This window comes from Epinephelus moara, chromosome 5 (assembly GCF_006386435.1).
Source record: "Epinephelus moara isolate mb chromosome 5, YSFRI_EMoa_1.0, whole genome shotgun sequence".
Classification (NCBI taxonomy): Eukaryota; Metazoa; Chordata; class Actinopteri; order Perciformes; family Serranidae; genus Epinephelus; species Epinephelus moara.
The window spans coordinates 37,850,795-37,875,512 of record NC_065510.1 but is presented as its reverse complement, the minus strand read 5'-3'; the positions used below and the strand labels follow the sequence as shown (position 1 = coordinate 37,875,512).

Genomic DNA, 24,718 nt, shown 5'->3' with positions numbered 1-24,718 from the left:
GCAGTGCAGTATTGTCCAAATACAAATAAAATACAGTAAAAATGTAATATAAAAGCCAAACTCTGTAAACATACTGACAGAATGAGGCCACTGTAAGGACGCAGACATCAAGGGGATTCAGTTAAACTTGTTTTTGTATCATGTTTGGATGGTGGTGTACATGTATGTGTGTGTGTAGTATACTGCATGTGTTTTTGTTATTCTCTGCACATCTGTATGGTGTATGGCTACATATTTTCTCATGCTTGTGTTTGTGGACCAGTGTAGGTGTATGTGTCTGTGCAGTTTTCTGTCACGTCTGCTTTGCCCACTCCCATAAATAGCATCATGATTGAGATGCCATAGCTCATCCCATCATTCCTCCTTATGGTGATGTGATATCTATGAACTCTGCAGCCCTTTCTGTGTGCTGTAATTATATACTCATTGCCCACTGTATAGTGTAGTATACTCTGTGGTTGTGTGAGAGACTAAATGTATCTAGGTGAAATTGAGCTAAATGTGGGCTGAGCACCGTCCAAACCACTCGACGGCATTAATGTACAAAGTTATTAGGTCGGCTAAATGTGGCTTAAGCTTAGTCAGTTGATTTTACAGCTATCAAAGCTCTGAGTGTAGTCAGCTGCGTTTTTACCAGAAGTCACACAGGCTTTAAAATCTAAATAGGGTCTACTGCTCGGTAAGCCTGTTTTATTCTCTTTATATTTATTTACCATGGAGCAAGGACTGCATGTCCTTGCTCCAGAATTACTGCATGGAGTGGGATCATCAATAAATACAGACAAGAGCAATGTTTTAACAAAGATCTATCCCTCAGGAAATTAGCAATCATTTAACATGCTCTCATACACCAACTACATGTACCCTTGCCTGACCACAAGCTCATTTTGTAAGTAAGTAAGTCATGGCCCTATGGAGCTGTACATTTTAAGCAATTAGAGAGAGTTTACATAAACATAACCATTACAACTGCTACATTTAGAGGTGGAAATCATCTCGCTGATAGGAACCATTTCATTCAGTTCAGTTCAGTTCAAAGGTTCATTGCCACTGACTATGTAGTGGCGCAATGACAATGATGATTCACTATAGTCGATTTAGTTTAAAAATTCATTCATACATGTATTGACGGCCTGTTCTTGTTCCCAGGGCCTCAACTACAGCAGCTTTGTCAGTGACCATCTGCATCTGATTGTGTCGCTCAATGCACCCTTTAGCGCCTGTATGAGATGCAGCGGGTTTTCAGCTATCTCCAGTATAAATCCATCCATGGCAATGTTGTAGCATAAATAGCAAGAAAGTCCTTGCAGGATGGGAGGGAGGCGAATTTGTGTATCTTGGGATAGCGAAAGCATGACCCACCCTACCGTCCTTTTGATTGACTAGTACTCGTTGTTTGGGTTGGTTAGATTTAGGCAACAGGAGTCAGACTGGCTAGGGTAAGAATGTCTGGGTTAGCCAATCAATCAAGCAGAATAGGGGAAGTCATGCCTTTATAATCCAGGGAGGAAGGGGTGGTGGATGGGTCAAACAAACACAGGACTTTCACCCAGGAGACCGCTGTTAATGTCCGTTGTCAAACATTGATTTATTTTAAAACTATGTTACCTAGTTAACCTCATGTGATATACATGTTAGGTAAAATACATCACATATGTCATATCACGACATATTCGTCAACGCTTTGGTGAGTAATGAAACAAACATTTAACCCAAACCGTCATCTTTTCTCTAAACCTAACCATGTAGTTTTGTTGCCTGACAAGACACTATGCATGTAACAAAGAAAAATTAACACGTGGTCCCTTAGTGTCCAAAACTGACCCTAGAGGGGTACCTAGAGCATCATAGTTTGAAGCACAGGGCCACTGACTAGGCTGCTGTATTTGACAAGTTGGGAGTACGAATGTGCTAATATTAAAAACCTCTACTACCATTTAGAATTTGGATTTTGTCATTCTACGTTTCTTATTATATGACAGCAAGATATTAGGCCTGCTGTAACTTAACAATAACACGGGGAACTTCACATTCTCAACAAAAATTCTTCACCTTAAATTCAGCCTCTAACCAATATGATATATGGACACACGACACAACCCATAAAGTGACTTACTCCATCAGCTAACTCTGTCTTTACCATTCACAGCCTCAAGACTCAAAGAAATGAACACCACTATTAAATTGTTACAAAGTTAGATTAAAATAAATTCCAGTGGTCCCAAATTCTGTTGAATGTAAATTCTAATGTACAGCATATGCATGCATGTGTTATGCAAATAAAGTATATTTGTATTTGAGAGAGATGGAGAGAATGAGGGAGTGAAGGTGGGAAGACTGTGTGTGGGCAGTTGTGTCTCATGTACTTAGCATCAATAATGTACACAGGTCAGTGCCATGGAGAGAAGAAGAAGATAAGATATGCTGAGAAATGAAGAGTGGATGGATGTGATGCACAGTGGAGAGAGAGCGAAAGAGAAGGAAAATAAAAAAGGGAGGGAATAAGAGAGTTTGTGTTTGCGTAATTTAATAGTCCAAAAGCACATCTCTATCTCCCTTTTTTCTTTTCTCCTGCCTTCTGCACACACGCTGTGGTGAGAGCACATTTCCTCGGGTGACTCCGTCTCTGAATGTCCCCACATTTAAACTTTTGAATGCTTGATTGGAGCTTTTGTGCACGCGATGAATTGGTACCGAGGTGCTAAAGAGAGCAATTCCTGCTGTTTGCAGCAGCCCAATTTTGTATGAATGCATTTGTTTTACATAAAATCCCAGTGTGTGCTGGTACAGTATGAGCAAGCCTCTATTCATGAAGGCCTGTTTATAATACACCCACATTAAATAGTGAGTAGCAAAGCTGCCTTTATGCCATTCAAAATAGATGTTTTCAGGGCACAAATGGTCACAGCTTGTACAAAAACAGTTTAAATTAGTCGGGTTAGTAACAGTGTCTGCCAGTATGATCCTCTGAAGGAAAAGATATTCAGATTTCCTTTTGAATAGTGAGAGCTCAGACTCAAGATTGTAGCACGACACTCAGAGACATGTATCATTTACTACTGTATTGCATTATGCAATATTTGCACAAAATATATTTATCCATTTACCCTCAAAATGGCCAGGCTAAACAAATTTAGTTTAGTTGAGAAAACATTTTCATCAAAAGAACCAGATAATACAAGAAACCCCTTATTTGTTTATTTACCTAAAGTGTTCCTTTATCATCACTGCAGGGTCTCTGGCGGTTTCTGTCACTGATATGACAGCTCCAGTGGTCGGCTCATCCGGTGGAGTGTACGCTCTGGTCTCAGCACATTTGGCCAATGTAGTAATGGTAAGTTTGTGTGTGTGTGTGTGTGTGTGTGTGTGTGTGTGTGTGTGTGTGTGTGTGTGTGTGTGTGCGTGTGCATGTGAGTAGATGATTATCACATCACTCAGTTGTCCTGTCACTACAGAGCATTGCCACATCATCAAAGCAGCCTGTTTTGGGGCCCAGCAGGTGCTGCTCTATCTACAAATGCCATACATTCCTCACCATCACCATCAGTTTTCCTTTTCCCAAAAGATCAGAAAGTGTGTGAGCGGGTGCATGTGAGGAAATCCCATCCCACTGCAGCTTCTGGGGCGAATTCACAAAAGGATTGAGCGGCTTTTGTAGTTGCTTAACCATCACAAATAAGACAAAAAGGAAGCGTGTAATATTTAAAAGCACCCGCAATGCGTGATGTACATCCTAACTGCACTGCCAAGCAAATAGCGTCTCGGTGCTTCTGTTATTTGCACTTATTTAAAATAGGTAATGTGCATACATTTGGCACAAAACTGGCCACTTTCTATGCAAATGAGCCTTATTGCAAAAACAATCCAGTTCACAAACATCAGTGCTACTAGTGAAGCACAGTTACTGAGAGAGTTTGTGGGAACTAACGACACTGACAGACTGGGATAATAAATCCCAAATATGATGTCTCTCCATAACATTAAATTCCTTGCCTAAATTTTTGAGGAATACCTCTGCACCTCATCAGGACCTGTAGCTCGGGATCTTGAAGTTTTTGTGCTAAAATGTTTCTGTTTCTCTCTTTCTTTGTTCTGCACACTGTGTTCTGGGTGCAAAGGCAACATTTATACTTTGCCACATGGTTAACAGATGCAATCAGATGCAAAAAAAAAAGGTTAATTGTGCACAGCTGTAAAATTTTATGGTTGTATTTGTGCTGTATGTAACAGCCCCAGAATCACCTTTCCCAAATCCACCAGACTCCATTTAAATAAACAGTAATTTTAGCATCATATTTTCACATGTAACTGGCTCTGTTTAAAGCAAACATGAGTTGTTAAAACAGTTAATAGACAAACTAAGATGGTTTGTGGTAGTTTTATTTTGTCTCTGTCGACTTTGAATGACGTGTGTTTTACGATGATAAAATTACTGTTTATTTAAATGTATTCTGGCGGTTTTGATGATAGCCATTTTGTTTTTGTTTTTGTTAAACAAAAAGGATCTCAGGCTTTAACAAAAAGGTCTGTGTCTGTCAGAATCCTTTTAATAATCTTGTCAGACACTTATAGTAACAATCTCAGCATGTCAGTGGCAAAAACAAGCACTTATAGTTAACTGCAATTAACTATAATTGACGAACATACCTTGTGTTTACATGGCAGCCATTGTTCCCATGAGTCACTTAGACACAAAAAAATGAGAAAATAGGGTCCAGGTTGAATAATACACTTTAAATGTGGATTTTTAAGTTTTTTTGATGTGCAGAAAGCCACACAGCACCTTTTCAGGACTGTAGTGAATGCTTTGTTTTTCCCCTTGGCGTAAAAGGATGTGACATTTCGTGGACGTTCCCATAAATACTGACTGTATCTATATCTTGTGAATCGGACCTTGACACAGGGAAGATAGTGGTTGCAAGTGATGCACAATTTATGGTGCTATCAGCGGCTGCAATCCATTCTTTGTGAATTTGCCCCTCTGACATCTGCTCTGTTTGGTTAAACTCCCCATCCTGTGGGTCATCACTGACACCTAAGGCAAACGGCACTCAGGTGAACCTCTATTATGTATAATAAGGTACTCATTATGTACCCTGCCAGATCCTCCACAACATTCTTGGCGTCAGGATGGAGGAGTTTGTCTCCCTCCTCTCAGCTGAAATCGCATTATCTAACACAGCAAGAACAGATTGGGGGTCAGGGCGTCTCTGGGGCTTTCAAAATTGACGTGAATTGAGACAGAGGGCGAGATCTCATGTCATTTCATGTCAGCGTGTATGTGTGTGTGTTTGAGGAGGAGTTGACCTTCTAGCACAGTTTGTTCTGTCTGTTATCATCAGAACTTAAAAAATGACCTTCTGAATTACTCCATCCTCTCTTTCTCTCTCTCTTTCTGTAGAATTGGTCGGGAATGAAGTGTCAGTTTAAGTTATTCCGGATGGCCATGGCTCTGGTTTGCAGTAAGTCTGAATAAAGATGCAACGCTCCCCCTTCACTTCAGTTCAAGAATAATTTTTAACACAGGAGTTGCACTTTTAATCTGCTCATGATGCTGTTCCATCAACAGAATGTAATCTCACAGCAAAGATTCCTTATTTGAGAAATGTGCATTTTGCTCTGACAGCAACAATATTAAAGATCCTGTATGAGACAGTCAGAGCATTAGTATAGCAGCAAACCACTATTTGCTATGTAAAGATGTAGTGGAGTAATGGCGCTTGAGCAGAGTGAAGTCACGCAACCTCTATGTGTTCTGTAATCCGAGTTTCTCTGTGGTTTGTTGCGGTGAACCAGTTTGGCCACACATGCTTGTTAGTTTATGTGTGTAGCCCACTGGTTAGCTCAGGGGTAGGCAACATGCATCTGCAGGGACGTGTGCAACTCTTCAGCCTCTCTCCACCAGCTACTTGAGGCTTCAACAAGAATATCAGTTTGTTTTTTTTCATGTATCATTGTTGAAGGCTTAAAGTTATTTTTACATTCTCCAATTTTAAAAAAAAATGTAGACTTTAAAACAAATTTTAAAAAGTGTTTAAAAATTTCTTCAACTAAAATGTGCGTCATATGTCTAAGGCGTGGCGCCTTTTCCTTTAGATATGGCTGAACCTCAGTAGTGGTGGTAACATTATTCTTGAGTCTCCCCTGCAGGATGTGGGATGGGGAGGGGGTTGGAGCAGTGGAAAAGCTTTTGATGGTAAAGGTTTCCGACCCCTGGATTAGGTCATCATGTCTGGATGGTGGTTACCACTGATATCGAAATGGCATCACCATGGAAGCGTAGCTCCCACCCTCCTGTTTACACCCTGAGCTCTGTCGGCACTGTTGCTGTTGTTTGGAGCTGCTAATGGAGTTAGCACCGTTAGCTGCTAGCGACTGACTCAGCCACTTCCATGTTGAGAACCATGTCCAGAGAACTGATATGCTCTGAATGTCTCATAGAGCCTCTTTAAATTTTCTAGCATATGGAGAATTGCTAACTGTGAAGACCAACTGAACGTGGCAAATCTCACCCCTCTTTGTGGATACGTGTCTGTGGAGGAGAAGATCATTACTGTAGTTTCCAAGATGCCTTTATTGTATGTCTCTTTCCTCCAAGATCACACATATAAACAAAAATGCAGAGCTGCTTGGCACACTGCAAAGTACATTTTTGGGAAAAGTTGTGGGCTGCTTACTTACACAATGTTTGACAGCGAGCAAGCTACTTGCTAGCCTGTGACCTTTCGACACTCCCACAACAATGAGTGAGACCGGCCAGAAATAAATCAAATGAACTCCACAGTCTATCTGAAGTTAATGTGAGGTTTCAGCAGTTTGAGTTTACCAAGTATAGTGAGTATCTTTCTAAGTCAGAGTCTTATTTCCCTTTCTCTGTTACTCTCCCTCAATGGGCTGGCTCACCATGGAACACTGTCTGTGAAAACACAGAGGGCCAATTCTTTTACTCCCTATCCTGTAAATTTTTTTTTTTAGTTTTTCTGCCTCATAGAAGTGATTGTTATTTTACGTCTTGATAAGTGCACTACTTGTTAGGAACTACCTTGCTAATATTGTGTTTTCTCTCTTTCCCTCTGTCTGCTCACAGTGAGTGTAGAGTTTGGTCGGGCGGTGTGGCTGCGGTTCTATCCTCCGGCCTTTCCTCCGTGCCCCAATCCCAGCTTTGTAGCTCACCTGGGAGGAGTGGTGGTAGGCCTGACGCTTGGCGTGGTGGTCCTGCAGAACTATGAGCAGCGACTCCAGGAGCAGTCCCTGTTTTGGATCTTCTTCTGTGTCTACACCTTGTTTGTGCTCTGCGCTGTCTTCTGGAACATCTTTGCCTACAGCTTGCTTGATGTGCGACTGCCCCCGCCACCTTGACTTGCTTATTAGCGGCAGACTAGACACTGTATCCCCCTTAATTCCTCTATTGGTAGATGCCTGACTGCCTGCCTGGATGAGTCACCTCAGCCCCTCATATTCTGAGCCTTGTCGTGGGGTGATCAGAGTCATCTGACAGCCGCCCCCATCCTACATCCAGCGCTCTGATGCAGCAATGCACCGGACATGCAGCAGGCCTTGCTGCCAGTCTAGTCATACCTTTTTCAGCCCACCTGCTCCCTTTGTGGGTTAAGCCTTGCCATCATTTCCGCTTACCATTACAAGCTAACCTCCATCTGCTCTTTGTCTACATCTCTGTTGGACGTGTGTCTCATGAGTACCATGAGTATCAGCCAGTGGGACTTTTGTTGACAACACTGTGTTGACAAATGTGAAGCCTCGGATCTAACACAACAGGAGCTGTCCTGTCGACATGGCTTAACCTCCTCTGCCTCTTCCTCCTCAATCCAACGGTGCCTTCTCATGGAGACGTCAGCCTGGTGAAAGTATTTCTGCACAGTTGCCTCTTGTGTGGGGTGACGGCAGTGAAACCCTGCAGTATAAACCGTTTTCAGACAGAAGAGTTCCTGAAAATCCTGTAATCTGCCTGCGCCCTCATCATCAGTAAATGAAGAGTAAGGTCATAGGAGAATTTAGGCTTAGTTGATGTTTTGTCATCATTACAAGCAGCTCATAAGCATGAGAGGTTTAGATTAAACACACAGCAAGACAGCTAAACCTCTCCACATTTGAAGGGAGCATGGAGTGTGTATCGTCTATGGCAACCTTCAGAAGTTATAACGAATTTACCTTTGAAGGAAAGTGTGGGTTTCTATTCAGTGTTGCCTTCAGCATTTGGCACTTCCCCAGAGAAGGATTAATTTGTGTTCAGCACTATTTGAACCTCCAACTTGTGTCTTTTAACTTTTTTCGTGTGTGTGTGCAAGTAGTGTGACAATTGTACCATTGTGCGTACAGATAGAAGAAAGAAGCAGAAGTGCCATTCAGACTTTTAAGCTTTCAGAAATGATGCCAAAACATTGCTACGAGCACTGAAGGGGAGAGCACATCCCCTGACAAAAATTGCTTTTGTGCAAGCAAAATGAATCTAATTTTGTCTTTATGGAGTCGGTCATATGTAACAGAATATGTTCAAGATCTCTAAAGAACACTGACACCCTTGGGAGAACCCAGAAATGCAGCAAAATTGTCATTTTGTTGTCCCCTCTGGGCGTTTGCAGTGATTTTTGCAATCTGTTTAAAACTGCAAAGATGTGACAGAAGTTTATTTATTGATTTGTTTTTTTTTTATTGGTGGATTAAGGCAAAGTGGGATTAGACTAATGAAAACATTCACCAGTGGGGGCAGCTGGGTCATTCTGAATAAGTCTTTTTCTCATTAACAAACGTAGAAGAGCACACATGCCTGACCTCGACTACATCTGGGCTGGGGTCGTTTCACTCTCATATCAGGAGGCAGTAGGGGGAAAGAAGTAAATCAATGCTCCCTCATTAGTTCCTGTCACAACGTAAATTGTTAATTGATGTAACCGGGACAGAAAACGACCCCTGCCCCAAGCTGTAAGTCTCAAACTGTACTGTACTTTAACCTCATGTTACGCTGGTAACTGCTTCGCACAAACATTATTATAATGTAATTATATACAGATTAATATTTTAACATGCATTCGCTGTTGATTTTTTTTTACTTGGTGATATTGGTATGCTGTGTGAATTGTTTGTTCAGTCTGCATTGTGATACCTTAGCTATATCCTGTATGTATCCTATTTAAGAATTGGTTAAAGATGGTCTGGGGTTGTATATAATAAGGGCTATGACACAAAAGTGAGTGAGGGGTAAATCGCTGATAATATTTTAACAATGTGCATATTTTGTAGATTTGATATGTACATACTGGAGTACATTAAACAGTTTTATACAGAAACAAAGTATGATTTCTTTGGATTTGCCTTCATTTACATCAGTGTTAACACACATGCTCACACTCGCACATAGCCTTTTTATTCAATATTCTTGGGACAGGAATTACCTCCCCATTGTGCAAAGAACAGGGCTCAAACCAAGCAGGTCTGCAGCCTTGAAACCAGATTAGCTTTCCAATCCCAGTGTTTAGAGAGAGCTCAGGGCCCCGGAGTGAAGAGCCGGGCTAAGAGCCTTTGGGGGGGGGAAAAAAGCAGACGTCAAAGTGATCAATGAAATGCGCGAGCATACAAGAATCAGCCATAATTCATTCAGAGAAGGGACTCCTTAAGCTGTCACTGAACGTCTTCTCTGTCTAGCCAGTACAACCATATGGAGAGTAGCGGTTTTGAAGGCATACAATGAAAAATTCATTAGGCGGCCAAGGAAAGCCGCCTCAGTTGTGTTTCCCCTTCATAAATCTCCAATTTCAGAGGTAATCATTCACCTTGGTGAGAAAGAGAAGACAAGTGAAGCTGCAGGGAAGGGAAACGTGAATGTGTGAATGCATTTGCAGTGTCTTTGCATTTATGCTGCCTGCTGAGAGCTGCTCTTGTTACAATTTGGCCACATTTTATTTGCATTTTACATCTTTTCAGGAGTTACTGTCATTGCTAGAAGCGGGCATTTAGGTTGACAGTTTACACAAACATTACCAATGTTTCTAATGAGATGATGGTGATAATGGTGTGACTGTGGCATTGTTGGTGTAGTACACTGATACGTTCTGTCAGCATGTGTGGGTAATGCTTTGTATTGCATGTGTGTCTGTGTGCACATGTGTGGGACTTTGTACTCAGTAAGAGTACAATTCTTTCTGCTTACTATTTTCGACATGAAGAGGATATTGGTCAGTGGACATCAGACGGTGCCTAAACAACACAGGCAATTATGACACTGGAAAATCAAGCAAAGTATGCAGACACACATTACACCCGTGAATATTTCATTCTTCATCTTAAATATTCAGAGCATTAGTGAGGTCAGTGTCACAATTTATCCCAAAGGTGTTGGATGAGGTTGAGGTCATAGATCTGTGTCTTCCACATGCACACAGGAGACCATTTCTTTATTGACCCCAGTTTGTGCGTGAGGTCACTGGAAAGTTAAAAGAGGTGAGGTCCTTCCCATACTTGTTAACACAAAGCTGGAACTAGCGATTGTTAAACGTCCCTTGACTCCTTGTTGTCCCTTAATTGGAATGGAGGGAACTATGAAAAACAGCCCATAACCAGGAGTATAGAAGAGATTGCAAACACGGGTATCTATGTCCTTGTTCCCATGGGTAGTCTATTTTTGTACAAAATACACAGCCTTTCAAATATCATAAATTGCATGCCAAACATGTAGCCATGATGCCAAGGCAGAGGACCCAGTTTCTATTTCTGCAACGCTGTCTCCATCAAGTGGACACTGATGATACAACAAGCAGATACAGCAATCGTATGCATGTGATAAGAGGTTGCTATCATTCTCTTCTCTCTGTATGGATCACAATACTCAGTATCCAGGGGAACCAAATTGCATGTCTTCGGTTTACGTAAACAAGAACATAAAATGTTACAATAAAGGAAAAACATAAAACAAGTGCAAAGACAGTAAAATGCAAGTAGGGGAGACTGGGGTTGGTTTGCTACAGATATTTTCTAGTCCTTTGAGGGTGACAGAACCAAAATGGCATCATAGAAATGTTTGCTTTTTTCACTTGCACTCATCTACAAACTTTTTTGGTGAGGGTAACATTTCAGTTTGATAGTATCTGGTCTGTGGATTAAATGTATTTTAAAACTGTGTGAGATAGAGATATTGGTAATTACTTCTAGTTAATAGACAAAGGAATCAGCTACATTTTGATATTAGATTTGAAAGTCTGTGATGAGTTGTCGTAGCTGGCAACAGAATTTTATCACAAAGTTGGGTCAAATGTAAGCAGCGTTGGTTGACACACTGATTTGGGAGTTTTATAATTAACAGTTGTACCTGTAACAGTATTTAAAGAGGTCAAAACCATTTTTGAAAGATTAAAAACAATTTTTATATTATTATCTTTTTAATATTAATCTGAATGGTCAATGGCAAAAATAATTAGACATTCCTACTGATAAATTGCTGAGAGGTGTTTTTTGCTTTTTGAAATGGGCAGATATTCAATTAAATGTTCATGTTTTCTGGTTCTCGTTTGAAGTGTATTATGATAATAATATAATCATATTTTTGATATGCTATTACCTGTCTCTAAAACTAGGGGCGTGTCTGTGACATGACGTCTGTTTTCTGTGCTCGCGAGACTGCTGTCTCCTCTACAAGTTCCTCCAGCAAAGCGCCATTTTCGGCGTTGTTACGGGACTACAGCATGCTGTTGTCAAACAGATAATAAGACTAGTATTCAACGTTGTAAGACTTTTTTTCAGTATTCATTAAAAATGGGACGGAAAAAGAAGAAGCAGATGAAGCCATGGTGCTGGTATCCTTTTAACCGGTCGACGCAATACCAATTCAGAAATGTCAGATGCTAAGCGTTAGCTTGACAAAAGGAAGGCCTAAGCTAACCGTTAAGAGGGTTTATCGGCTTGTGAGCTAGCGTTAGCTTAATTATTTGGTCATTGGGCGGTAGAAAAGCGTTTCGGGGATTGTTTTTACTCAGTCTACATCTGTAAAGTATTTGGCGTCGAGTGCATTTACGCAGTAGTAACGGTAGATTGCGATGAGTTCCTGGTATTGCTAAGAGGGAAGTAGTGCTAGCTATCTCCGCTGCGATGTTAGCGAGCTCACCTGTTAGTCATGCACTGATGATTCAGGGTAACAGCTAACGCTTTCATTCACGCCTCAAAGGTGGTAAGTCTAAAGACCTTATATTTGAGTTTATTTTGAAACCCTTCAACTTTCACTGCCCGGTCGTTGCTCATAAATGGGGATGAAGATTACACCCCAGAGCATGGAATTTTATTTTAGGTAACATTTGCATGTATTTGCATGATGTGTTTTTGACGTTATGCTTCGACATAATCCTTAACTCCACACCCAAGGTACTGTAATCGAGACTTTGATGATGAGAAGATCCTCATTCAGCATCAGAAGGCAAAACATTTTAAATGTCACATATGCCACAAGAAGTTGTACACAGGTCCAGGCTTGGCTATCCATTGCATGCAGGTGGGTGCTTTTTTGTCTGTTATTTATCCTAGTTTAGCTTAACTTAATTTGGTGTGTTCTCTCATAAAGTGGATAACAGATTAACTTTGTTTATTATGACAGCACACACTGATTCATTTTGCATGCGTTTCAGGTACATAAAGAGACAATTGACAGTGTACCAAATGCAATTCCCGGAAGAACAGACATCGAGCTGGAGATCTATGGTATGGAGGGGATTCCAGAGAAAGACATGCAGGAAAGAAGACGGACGTTAGAACAGAAATCACAAGGTTTGTACATCTTAATGTACTTTTCTTTCCAAATTGAGTAGAAGCCTAGATGTCTCTGCTACACGTTACCTTAGAGTTCACAACGATCTTGTGTATTTGGAATGATTTAAAGCTAAGAGAGATTCTTGGTAATGGGTAGCATTATCAGAGCCATGAGAGTTAGGGGAGCATAAATCCAGGGGTATCCCATCTTGGTTAATTTAATGTTCTTTCTCTACTTTGTTTCTTAATGCGGTGTGCTTACATTAAAATCAAAGTTTTTCTTGCAGAAGCTTGGGTTGATTTATGTTGTATTATGTGTAAGCCTCACATTACCTGATGTATGCATTACCTCTCTGTTTTCAGAGAGTCAAAAAAAGAAGTCAAATCAGGACGACTCTGATGAAGATGACGACGATGATGATGAAGCCGGACCATCAGCTCAGCAGGTTCCTGCTGTCCAGCCCCAGGCAGGCTATGCTACCCCAATGGCACAGCTTGGGATGCCTCCTGTGGCTGGGACACCTGGGATGCATCCTGGAGGTTATCAAGGCAAGGACCTCTTAGTAAAAAGCGGAAGTTGGACATTAGCACTGACTCATCTTGATAAAATAAAATTTAAACAAACACTCATAAGTTAATTCTGAGTTAGACTCCAGTGACTCATGACTTCACACAGACCGTGTCACTTTAAAGAGTAGATACTCCTTCTAAGCTCAAAGCTGATGAATGTTAGCAGCCTCTACCAGGCACTACCAGAGAGCTTTCATGTAAACCTGTATAACAGGACTATGGACCACAGATGAATGAGTTACTGTAGGTTGAATTGCATTCGTAACCTTTTACAGATGCAATTGTGGGAAATGGATCTCTGACAAGGCTGTTAATGTATCAAAGGATATGTTGGTGAAAAGTACCGAACACAAGAATTCCATCATTTGTGGTGCCTCGATTTAAAGGTGACTTGCAAACATTGATCTGGTCCATCATCTGTTAATTAGGTGATCAAGTTGATCGACACATGTTGTCAGTTTGTCCTTTTTCTTTTTGAGCATGAATATTAGGGATGTAACGATATGGAAAATTTGATATCTCGATTATAGTGACCAAATTATCACGGTAAACGATAATATTGCGATATTTTTTTAAGCACTGTAAAAATGTCCAAAAAATAGATACATTGAAATAACTTCACTAAATCTTGTAACTTCCTTATCATACTAAAATGTTAACAGGCAAAATCTTATATTAAAAAGAAACTTTCACATTAAAGGGGCAAGGGATTGGCACAGCAACAGAAAATTTTATTTTAAATTAACAAAATAAGTAAACACATTTACAGGAGCAAAGCTTATTTGTCTGGTGCATTTTAACAGTCAGCAAAATATGTAAACAATTTATATATTAATTATTTATTTATTAGCACAAGAGGAAAAATATATATAAAACAAAACAATGCAAGAGTAGAACAAAAGACATACAATATATAGAATAGATATCACAAATGTGCAGGAGAAACCAAAAAAACCCTAAGGGCAATGGTCATCATTACACAGAATAATTCACACATTAGAAGTGTGCATGTGAGTCAGAGGATTACCTGTATGAGAAAAGGAGTGCATGCTCTCGGTCAAAGGTTAACACGGCAGCGTTTTATGTTGTTTCCTTGAGCTTATGTCGAGAAAGCATAACTGGCCGTCTATATCGATTCTAGCTCGCCATACAATAACCATAATCACAGTGATTCAATCATAGTTGATCTCAATTAGCGTTACGTTACGTCGGTTTATATTCTGTCGGCTCCGCTCAGTGTTTTCAGCTCCGTTTCGTTTTGAAACACTTAACGTTAGCAACATAGCTGCTAATACGGCTATTAGCTACTCAGCTAGTATTAGCTCCTAAGTGTCTTAAACGAAAACGGAAAACCTAGTCGCCGTTTAGGAGGACAGATACGGCTCAAATGTCCCGTATACGTCGAGAGTTACACATTATGACAATCTTAGTAAAACCGAAGTCCCTCACACAATAACTGACGTTTGCATAGCATAACTTGCATTGGCTGTAAAGCTGTGGATGATGGTCACGGAGATGAGCCAGCAGATTTGTAGTGTTGCTACCCTTCGCAGCAACTTTCTTTCTGCATGTTCTGCACACAGGATAGTTGTCCTCCACCAGCTGTCCCTCGGCATTCTTCAGAAACCCAAAGTACGCCCAGACCTCAGACTTTGTGCGTTTAGTTGGGGGGGGGGTGTGTGTGTGTGTGTGTGTGTGTCCTGAGTGCGCTATCACCACCTTCCGCCATGTTTTCATTTTGTGTTTACACATGCTACGCATTCACGCAGCGCCTGCATCGCGAGACTTGAATGAGGCTGTTATTACATATCCCGATAATCCACCGCAATAATTAATTTAAACATAAACGGTAATTCTTGCTGTGTAAAAATTAACGAAATTTACCGTAATATCGGTAATCGTTACATCCCTAATGAATATATATGTATTGCACAGTGTCAGGTGTAAGCCTCTCCCACCAACACCCTACATGACTTGTGTTGTCTTCTCTGCATTTAATAATTGTTAAGCATTCAGAGTGCTGCAGGCTTGCAACATGCAAAATGTAGCAAAACCGAGTTCAAGAAACTGTACAGATAGAGCAGGGAAATGTTGGCATGGTTGTGGGATTGCTGATAGCACAATATGTTTTTTGTTGTTGTGTGTTCAGTTACCTTGACATGCTACTGCTTGTTTGGAGTGATGTAATGTTGAGTTATTGTTAAACAGAACATTTCTTCTTGCTCATTGTTACAGGAATGCCTCCCATGATGCCGGGCGTTCCTCCCATGATGCATGGTATGCCCCCTGCCATGCATGGAATGCCACCAGGGTAAGAGATCTCTTAATGGCGTGTGTTCACTATTTTATGTTTGATGCTTTTTTTCCTTTTGATTTTTCTTAACAACTTATTTGTTGTGGGGTAGAATTATTTCTGATTTTACTGCAGTGAACTCAACATCATGTATCATTGTCTTACTGGTCTTATTGCCTTTTGCAGCATGATGCCAATGGGTGGAATGATGCCTCCCATGATGCCTGGGATGCCCGGTATACCCCACGGTGAGTTGTGGTTATATTTTTGGTTAGAGTAACAAGAAACATTTAAAGTCAGTTCTAGCTCCATCTGAGCACTTTTGCTCCTTTTATGTTGTCAGTGTAATAGTGCAAGAAGGGTTAATTGACTGTGTTTGGGTGATTGTTTAGGAATGCCTCCTCACATGGCCCCACGGCCAGGGATGCCCCATATGGCCCCAGCCCCCGCGGCAGGAGCGATACCCAGTCGACCGGCAGTACCAGTGGCTCAGCCCGCCGTCACCAAACCTCTTTTCCCCAGTGCAGCACAGGTGGGCCCCATGCAATCGCCCAAACAGCACACACTCGCATAGGCTTTTCAGAGCGTTTAGAGGTTTATGTAAGCCTGTCATTCAAGGTAGATAGTTGTTGACGTGTTATGATATTAAACCTCCTATATGGTTTCTTATGAACACAGTTCTCAGGGATGTTTTTGACCTATTTCCCAATACTTCTTATTTTCTCATGTCCTTATTCCTCATTTTCTGTGGTCAGCTGTTCCTCCTTTTGTCTTCCTCACCACCATTACTTTAAAAAAAAAAAAAAAATCAGTGTCACTGTTGTATAGCATACTTTGTTCTCATTATTGAATTTGGATAGATTATGTGGACATGTTACCTGCCAATACTGTGATCTCCTTTCCACCATGCTGCAGATGGGCGCTGGTGTTCACAGCAGCACAGCAGCCGTTTCCTCTCCATCCGCAGACCTTCAGTCTGCCTCCTCCCAGCCTCCCTTTCCTAACACGCCACAAGTAGGCTCACAGACAGGACTTTGACTTGGGCTGTGGCAGCTGCATGTTGCTTATCTATTAACTCCGCCTGTAAATTCTCAAGTTGTAAACAAGGCTGATTACTAACAGTATTTGCCTTGTGCATCAAACTGAGCACGTTGGCTATAATGTTGGTGTCGGAGGATGATTATCCCTGACAACAACTGACATACTGTTTGTCTGTGAGCTTTATTACTGTGCATGTGCTTTGATTAACGCAGAATGAGGTGTAGCAATGGATTTACATGGATCTTACTTTGCATTATTCACCCCTCCTAACCACTGGAGCATGAATTCTGCAATAACTCATCATTCTCTTACGCTGCAGTAGTGCATAACACACTGTCGGATTTTTCCTCACAATCTGAATTCTAAATGTCTGTTGGCTGGTTATTCCTTTATTTCAGGATTTGTCTTTCATCTGTTGATTTATTGACTTTTGTGGATACGAAGGGTTTGACTCATTTCATGGAAAATCTGCACTCCAGTTGGAAGTAAACGGTGTACATGTAAAGGACAATTGTCTTGTTCCTCAAATCAAAAAGACTTAACTGATTTTTTGGGGAATTCACAAGTCATGATGATGATAATTTACATATCTCAAGTGGAATCCAAATACTAAACAAAAATCAGAAGGACCAAATCAGAGATGAAAACATGATTTTGAGTGTATAAAAAAAACAAACTCTAAATGGAATGTTTGGGGTTTCTCAAATACCTAAAATATTTTGTTACATAATGATTGTCGCAATGAAGAATTCACTGAGGACTTTTGTGACTTTAAAGTTTTTTTCTGTCTCTCTTGCTCTTTGAAAAATAAGAAAGCAGCAGTTTGGACTACCAGTCAGTTACCTGTGTTGTGTCTTTGTACAGGCCCAGCAGAGCACCTCAGGAGCTGCAGCCTCAAACTCCCACAGCACAGCCGCCTCCTCCGACCCTCCCAAAGCAACATTCCCTGCCTACACCCAGCCCTCTGTCTCCTCTTCCTCTTCCACTTCCTCCTCTTCTTCTAACCCCTCTAGCAGCACTGTGGCCAAACCCCCGGCCACAGTGGCCACCAAGCCTGCTATCCTCACCACCACGAGTGCAACTAGTAAGTTGATCCATCCTGATGAGGATATCTCACTGGTAAGTTGCTTGAGCTTTGTATTTTGCCCTTTTCACAGTAAGTAATGACTGATACATATAATAGTACATTTATTAAAGAATGGGTCAGTGCCATATTTGACCATCAGTCTGGTCCTGAATATATTAGTATCACAATTAAAAAGTTTGGTACGAAGTTAGATATTTCTGGGACATCCGCCAAGCATTTAGATTGTTTATCTTTACTTAGTAGTTTCTCTTTTGTGGTTATGTTGAAGGATGATTCTGAACTTGAGTATCCTCAGTGTGAAATCAGGGCACGCCTACATAGGTACCCAATCCCCCGTCATTTTTGTGAGTGTTTATCTTTGTGTACTGTAAGGGGCATAACAGAGTTTCTTTAGTCTGAATATTTGCTTTGTGTGTTGTCCCTGCTAACAGGAAGAGATGAAGGCTCAGTTGCCTCGTTACCAGCGTCTTACTCCCAGGCCGGGTCAGGCCCATGCGGCTGCTCCCCCAGTGGCAGCTGTAGGCAGCATAATGCCCCCACAGCAAGGAATGCCACCACAGCAGCCTGGCATGAGGCATCCCATGCATGGTAAGAAAATGCTTGTTCAGAAATCAGTCGGTGTAAAATACCCATCAGATTTGTTTACATTTCAAACTTTATCACTACAACACTTTCCTCAGTTTGTCAATTGTTTAGTCACTTTATTATCACTGTCTGTGTTAGTTTGCAGTTATTACTGCACTGAACATTCAGCATTTTTACAGTAATTTTTCCTCTAGATCATTGGTTCCCAGACATTTTTAAACATTTGCACTCCTCCATATATGTTTTTTTATGGCACATTAGGTGAAGTAGCTTGTAGTATACATTTGAATGCATTCTATGGATATGTGAAGATGCCATGGTCAAGCTAAAGCTGGGTTTTAAGTTACTTGATTAATGAATTATCGTTTCATCATCGTTATCCGGGCCTATCAAGGCATTTTTTTAATGATCGGGATCGCTAATCTAGAGCCCGATCTGATCGAGCAAAGCTGCACCAAAGCAACAAACAGTGGAAGATGTTCTTAAAGGGACAGAAATTCCCTCGAGGCAGCTACAAGGACAAAGAGATTAAAGAGGCCTTGCTATATTATACATGAAACAGAAAAATACATTTAAAAAATATTAAGAAACAGCTTGGGTGCAGGGACTTTTTTCCTTAATGCATTGCAGCGCTATTTATTTGTCAAACATATACATTGGGTTGATTTCAATAACTTTTAAGTACTTCAAGTGTGCACTGTGCAGCTTTATTATTAAGGAAAATACAAGTATCTGAACTGGACTTGGAATCAGCAGATATTCTATTAAATCCCTGGGATATGGATTGAGGGCAAAAAAAAAAAAAAAACTTGATCGGGCAGCCGTTGAATCTGTAAGAATTCCAGCATGACCATATTCTGCTCTCCCTGTGTTCTCTGTGCAGGTCAGTATGGTGCTCCTCCTCAGGGCATGCCAAGCTACATGCCTGGAGGGATGCCTCCATATGGGCAGGGTCCTCCTATGGTGCCCCCTTACCAAGGAGGCCCTCCCATGGGCATGAGGCCACCCGTCATGTCCCCGGCTGGACGCTACTGAAGCAGCAAAGCAGCCACCACATTAGGTTTGAGGTTAACACCTTTCTCTCATCCTTGTGCTTTTTCAAACCTAGCTGCAAGCAAAGAGCAGTTAAGACCAGTGGTGGTGAAGACAAACATTATTTTTTAGGACACATGGACATTAAATGTAACATCTTTATTGGAAAACAGCCAAACACCACACAAGTTCCTGAATGCTATTTTGTTGTCATGATTACATGTGAGGATATATTTTTCCCCCCATAGGTTTCACTCAGGTTTATAGAAGTGAAGTGTGTTTAAATGATTCATATTTCTTTTGAAGCTGCTGGAGTTACATGAACGTACCAACCCCTTACAAAGGCAAGTTTCTCTTGTAAACATTTGATTATTTTTATTTTGTTTTATTCTTTTTCTTTGGTATATATTGATTGAGGCCCTCACAGCACGTTTAGGTGCTGTTGGACTTGCGTCCCCAACTTTGGTTGGTGAGGGTCTCAGTGATGATGATGATTCCAGCTAAGTAGTGTTACACATTCACAACACATCAGTCTCTAGCTTTATCCTTATTTCAGGTTTGTTTTTAATCTTTCCTGGTAAAGAGGGTACCTGTATGCATTCTTTGTAATGTTTTATGAATCTGTTGTAATAAAATTCATCTTGAAATCCAATGCTGGTTTTTCCTGACGTGCGTGGAGGTGAGTGATGAAGGTTTGTACTGACATTTTACAGCTGTTTAACGACAGGATCTCATCAGGTATTTAAAAACCAAGTTTGCCATCATCTAATTTTTGCGGACTCCACCTTATGTTGTCCGATAAAAGACGGGATATTGAAGTACAGAAGAAAATGCATTTCCATTAGTTCAGAAACAATAAAAAAAACGAATGTGCTGAAATCTGGTGCACCACCACCCCCAAACTAAGATGTTGGCCAACTTGTGGTTCCAAATACTGCATGTTAACGTCATGATAATGATGGAAATAACTGCAGATTAAATAATGACACTTGAAGATGGAGTGCACTGACACAGTAAGAGAGAAACTTTTTTGGAATCATTAACCTTTCTGTCTGTACATACATACCAGTACTCAAACATGCATGGATGCTATAATGTTAGTGTTTGTCACATCTCACAGTCATGTCCCCATAATGCACCACAGGGGGCAAGCAAAACAACAAACCCAGCAATACAGTAGCTCTGCGTTAAATTCCAATTTTGTGAAGCTCAGTTCTCATTTTTTTATAAATCAAAAAGCTGATCAATGCTTTAATACTTTGGTAACCTTTTTTTTCATAGTGATTGTAACTGATCAGCAATTCAGTGGTTATGTTAATTGGTTTGCCCTTGTTTAAATTGCACATGGGAGAAGTTTTCCTTCTTGGCTTTCTCAGAGAGCCCCTTCTGATAGACATCTATTCATTTTAACCCAAACCATGACCTTGTTTCTAATCTTAACCTAGAATTCCCTCTTCTCCCAACTACATTCATTTCCTTATGCTTGAAGATCTCAGATGGTGGCACAAACTGCTAAATGGAAACTTAGTTTGCATCTGTAGTTGTGATTTACAGCAGCAAGTCCTGAATTGTTGGTGCATTCCTGTGAAATAATGTAGAAACTAAAATTTAAAATTAAAAGACAAAATCCAAATGGAAGAAAACTTGCATCAGCAAACAGGACCAGTGGTCACAATGAGACCCTCTCCAGTACTAACATACCTAACCATATATGTATAAACAGAATTTGAAATGACAGCGTAACAATACATAAACACCTGAGAATGCTCAAGAAAAACTGCTTTACTTGATTGGTATTTACTGCAGCGCTAGTTTGTATTGCTGAGTGGTTTCATGTTTTGTCCATGCTTCTGTTTAAACGTTTGACATAATCATCAGCCAGTGTCATCTGCAGTGATCCTGTGTTGGAGATTGCTGCACAGAGAGCAATCTCTAAGAGAATAAATCTGAATAAAAAATTGATCACAAAAAAAAAGAGAATAAAGATGTAGCCAGCAGGTGCCCAAATTTGAGTTTTTAGTTCATACAAGGATCAAAAGCCATGGTGGCAAGAAGTTACTGTAGGTATTGAGTGTTTCCTCTGCATATCACTTACTGCTTTGTATTTGTTTTTGTCTGTAGCCCATCCATAACAGCCTTAAAACCCACTCAGCTGGCATGAAAGGTCAGTTAAACCCAGTAAGTACCTGATGTTTATTATAGTGTGGGTCTTTCCTGTACAACTGGATGCTCGGCCTATGTTACATGATGTAATGTTAAAGTGTGTTGTTAAAATGTATAAGATAATTCACACTTACGTAAGTGTTAAAGAGAAGAGAAGAAGATTATGCCTTAAATAACAGTTCTATTTTAGTTATTTAAAAGATAAAGATTTGGGTATTGAAATGTAAATGTCAAATTTTTATGGTTTTGTTCTGTCTTGTAAGAAATTGACATGGTCAGCAATGTGTGTGTCATGTTAAAGGCTCAGCTCACCTTAACGAAGAAAACGATCACTTTTCTCAAGTGGTATCTAGCACTGTAGTTCCCAACCTTTTTGGCTTGTTACCTCTGAAAAGAGGCATTCATCTTCCATAAATCTGGGGGTCTGCAAACATGGAATCTTACACTTCCCACAATGCATCTTAACTTTTCATTAGACCCTGCAGCCAAGTGAAAACCCATGTGTTTCACACTTGACACCCCCACTTTAAAGGGATAGTGCACCCAAAAATGAAAATTCAGCCATTATCTACTCACCCATATGCTGACGGAGGCCCTGGTGAAGTTTTAGAGCCCTCACATCCCTTGCGGAGATCGGCAGGTGGAGCGGCTAGCACACCTAATGGCTGATGGCGTCCCAGACTAACGTCCAAGAACACAAAATTGAAACCACAAAATATCTCCAACATGCTCATCCATAGTGATCCAAGTGTGCTGCAGCCCAGACATAAAAAGTTGTTTGGAAAAACGTCATATGAACTAGCTGTTTTTAGCCTCACTGTAGCCTGTAGCTCTGACTGTTTCTCTGTGCTCCGCGCTCATGTGTGCGTGCTTGTGCGAGACCAGCGAAAGCATGAGCTTTGCTCACCTGTGTTTACATCACGTGACACGTGCACCGCAGGGAGAGACAACAGTAGCCACAGTCGCTAAAACATAATTTGCACTACAGCCTTTTAGCAAAGGACAGCCCAACATATCTGAAGACTTTGAAATTGAGGAGGATCAGCATTTCTTTGTTGAGCCGTATTTGTTTGAGCCCGAGTATACAGACGGAACTCAGGCTACTGGACGAAGCAGCTGCCGCAGCTCATGAGCCTAACCCTCAGCCAGCCGCAGAATACCGGAGTCGAGCACTGGAAACCTGGTGGTGTAGTTGTTTCAAATGCAAAGCAATGCCAACGGATGAGGAAAGTCTTTGCTGCTCAGACTGGGAATTAGCAATGCCTGCACTTGAGAATCTGGACGTCAGTACTGACGAGACTGCTGCTCTTCAGAGATCACCGATCACCCTGAGTGCGCGCACACGTGAGCGCGGAGCACAGAGAAACAGTCAGAGCTACAGGCTACAGTGAGGCTAAAAACAGAGTTCATATGATGTTTTTCAAAACAACTTTTATGTCTGGGCTGCGGCACACTTGGATCACTACGGATGAGCAGTATGGAGATACTCTGTGGATTCAATTTTGTGTTCTTGGACGTTAGTCTGGGGCGCGGGAATATTCTGTTATCTGACAGCAAAAAGTCATTTACGGAGTGTAATGAAAATGATAGTCCATAATCCCACAACAGGATGAGAAGATGTAGAAACACTAGAAATAATTTCCAAATATGTAAATGCTATTGAGTTGAAAAATTGAAATAAAGAAACTACGTAAGAACACTTTAAAGTAATGCTAGACTGCTGCTATTGACGTTAAGGGTGGAACAGTAGTCTAGATAATAACTTGATGAGGTCTATCTGACCAAAATGTTGCATTTAAAATAACAGGAGACATTTAACAGTGTGTGGATTAGTTTTTGAATAAAATATAGGCGGATCTTTCATTGTTTTTGGTTTGTTTTTTCCCCAGTTCTCATCACACTGGTGTCTCATGTTAGTTTGAGCTTCAGTGATTCAATCAGATTAAATACTCACAATGTCAGCTATTACTCCTGGGATAAAGTAAACTAAACTAAAGTTAAAATGCAATTAAAATCATCGTCATGTGTTTAGGGTCATAAAAAATATTTAGTACTACTCTTCTTTTGTCTGTCACTCTGGACTGTTGTCCATGTCTCGATACTTTTTTTCCAGGTATGATTGGTCAGTGGTCGGAGTGTTGACAGGTTGTGAACCCAATCCTCTGAAGTTATACTGCTGCGGAGCAGGTTAGCTGGTCATCATATGTTTCCATGGTGATTTATCCTGGTTAAAAGTGAACCAGCTTTGTAGTACTGAAACACCGGAGTGAACCCTGAACTTAACTAGCTAACTTCATAGTACAGGCCTCAGCTATTTGTAGTTAAAGGAACATAAACTGTCATATAAAGAACAATTGTCCAGAAAGTAGCTGGATGTTTGGATGAAAATGTTACACATCACAATGCCAGAGTCATGTTTGTTTGTTTATTTTTTAATAAAACTATTACATCATTCTGCTGCCACTTGTTTTCCTTGAATTAGATTTAAACTTGAGGTGAAATCCATAGTTCTTAGTTCCCAACCAGTGTTTGTGGGGTGATAGTGATGAAGCTGAGCTAAAGTCCAGGAAGAGCAGTCTCACATAGGAGTTGTTTTCCAAGTGAGTGAGGGCCTGATGAACCACAGATGAGATGGCGTCAGCAGTGGAGTGGTTCTTCCTGTAAATGTATTTGTGAAGGTCTACTGTCATGTTAGCTGTCCTTTTCATGTGTGTCATTACCAGCCTTTCAAAGCACTTCATGGTAATTGGGATCAACTCAGAAGCTGTGTGGAACTCTTTACATTTTGACTGCAGATTGTTTGGCAATACAGTCACTGTGCAGCCATGTGGAAAGATTTTCTGCAGACAGGTTTTACTAGTTTTGTATGATAGATAAGGAAAACGTACGGTCTGTTCCATGAAGCCACTGTTGTATAGGACTGGATCTGTGCTGCCAATAGAAACACAGCATCACGGGGAGCACTCGTTTGGTGAGGTAGTTCATGTTACACCCCAGGGTGAGACATTCCTCTTTGTTATTACAGTATTTAAAGTTCAGTATATGTTGCACAACAAACTAAAAACTCCGACATGATAAATTTAGCAGATGTTGCAGATGTTAGACCTCTTGACATGTCAGATTTTAGCACTGATGAGCTCTGTCTCAATCTGAGCTATAAGATTATGTAGGTGTGTTTGTACTGATGGTTTAATGATGTC

The 24,718-nt window shown here is 40.8% G+C and overlaps 2 protein-coding genes across 7 annotated transcripts in view; both read left to right on the top strand.

Annotated features, from left to right (window-relative positions):
* The window catches only part of rhbdl3 (rhomboid, veinlet-like 3 (Drosophila)), an 86,782-nt gene extending 77,473 nt beyond the window's left edge, over positions 1-9,309 (top strand). For all 5 annotated transcript variants that reach the window (XM_050045258.1, XM_050045256.1, XM_050045255.1 and 2 more), the window contains 3 exons: positions 3,234-3,334; positions 5,402-5,462; positions 7,088-9,309. In XM_050045258.1, coding sequence (XP_049901215.1) covers positions 3,234-3,334; positions 5,402-5,462; positions 7,088-7,359 — 434 coding nt within the window. In that variant the 3' untranslated portion in view covers positions 7,360-9,309. The remainder of the gene's footprint in view (positions 1-3,233; positions 3,335-5,401; positions 5,463-7,087) is intronic.
* A 2,329-nt stretch (positions 9,310-11,638) lies between these two features.
* On the top strand, positions 11,639-20,007 carry znf207b (zinc finger protein 207, b). Of its 2 annotated transcripts, XM_050044472.1 has the most exons (11): positions 11,639-11,804; positions 12,367-12,493; positions 12,627-12,765; positions 13,111-13,296; positions 15,553-15,628; positions 15,797-15,858; positions 16,003-16,142; positions 16,526-16,624; positions 17,516-17,770; positions 18,170-18,326; positions 19,207-20,007. In XM_050044472.1, the coding sequence occupies exons 1-11, from the start codon at positions 11,764-11,766 to the stop codon at positions 19,356-19,358; spliced, it is 1,434 nt and encodes a 477-aa protein (XP_049900429.1). In that variant the 5' UTR covers positions 11,639-11,763; the 3' UTR covers positions 19,359-20,007. The 2 variants fall into 2 exon arrangements, with proteins under 2 accessions (XP_049900429.1, XP_049900428.1); XM_050044471.1 differs by lacking the exon at positions 16,526-16,624 and having other exon boundaries at positions 11,641-11,804.
* The last annotated feature ends 4,711 nt before the right edge of the window (positions 20,008-24,718 follow it).

Coding starts and splice junctions, on each gene's coding strand:
- znf207b (XM_050044472.1), top strand. CDS start 11,764: ATGGGACGGAAAAAGAAGAAGCAGATGAAGCCATGGTGCTG. Junction 11,805..12,366: donor CAGATGAAGCCATGGTGCTG/GTATCCTTTTAA, acceptor TCCACACCCAAG/GTACTGTAATCGAGACTTTG. Junction 17,771..18,169: donor CTGATGAGGATATCTCACTG/GTAAGTTGCTTG, acceptor CCCTGCTAACAG/GAAGAGATGAAGGCTCAGTT.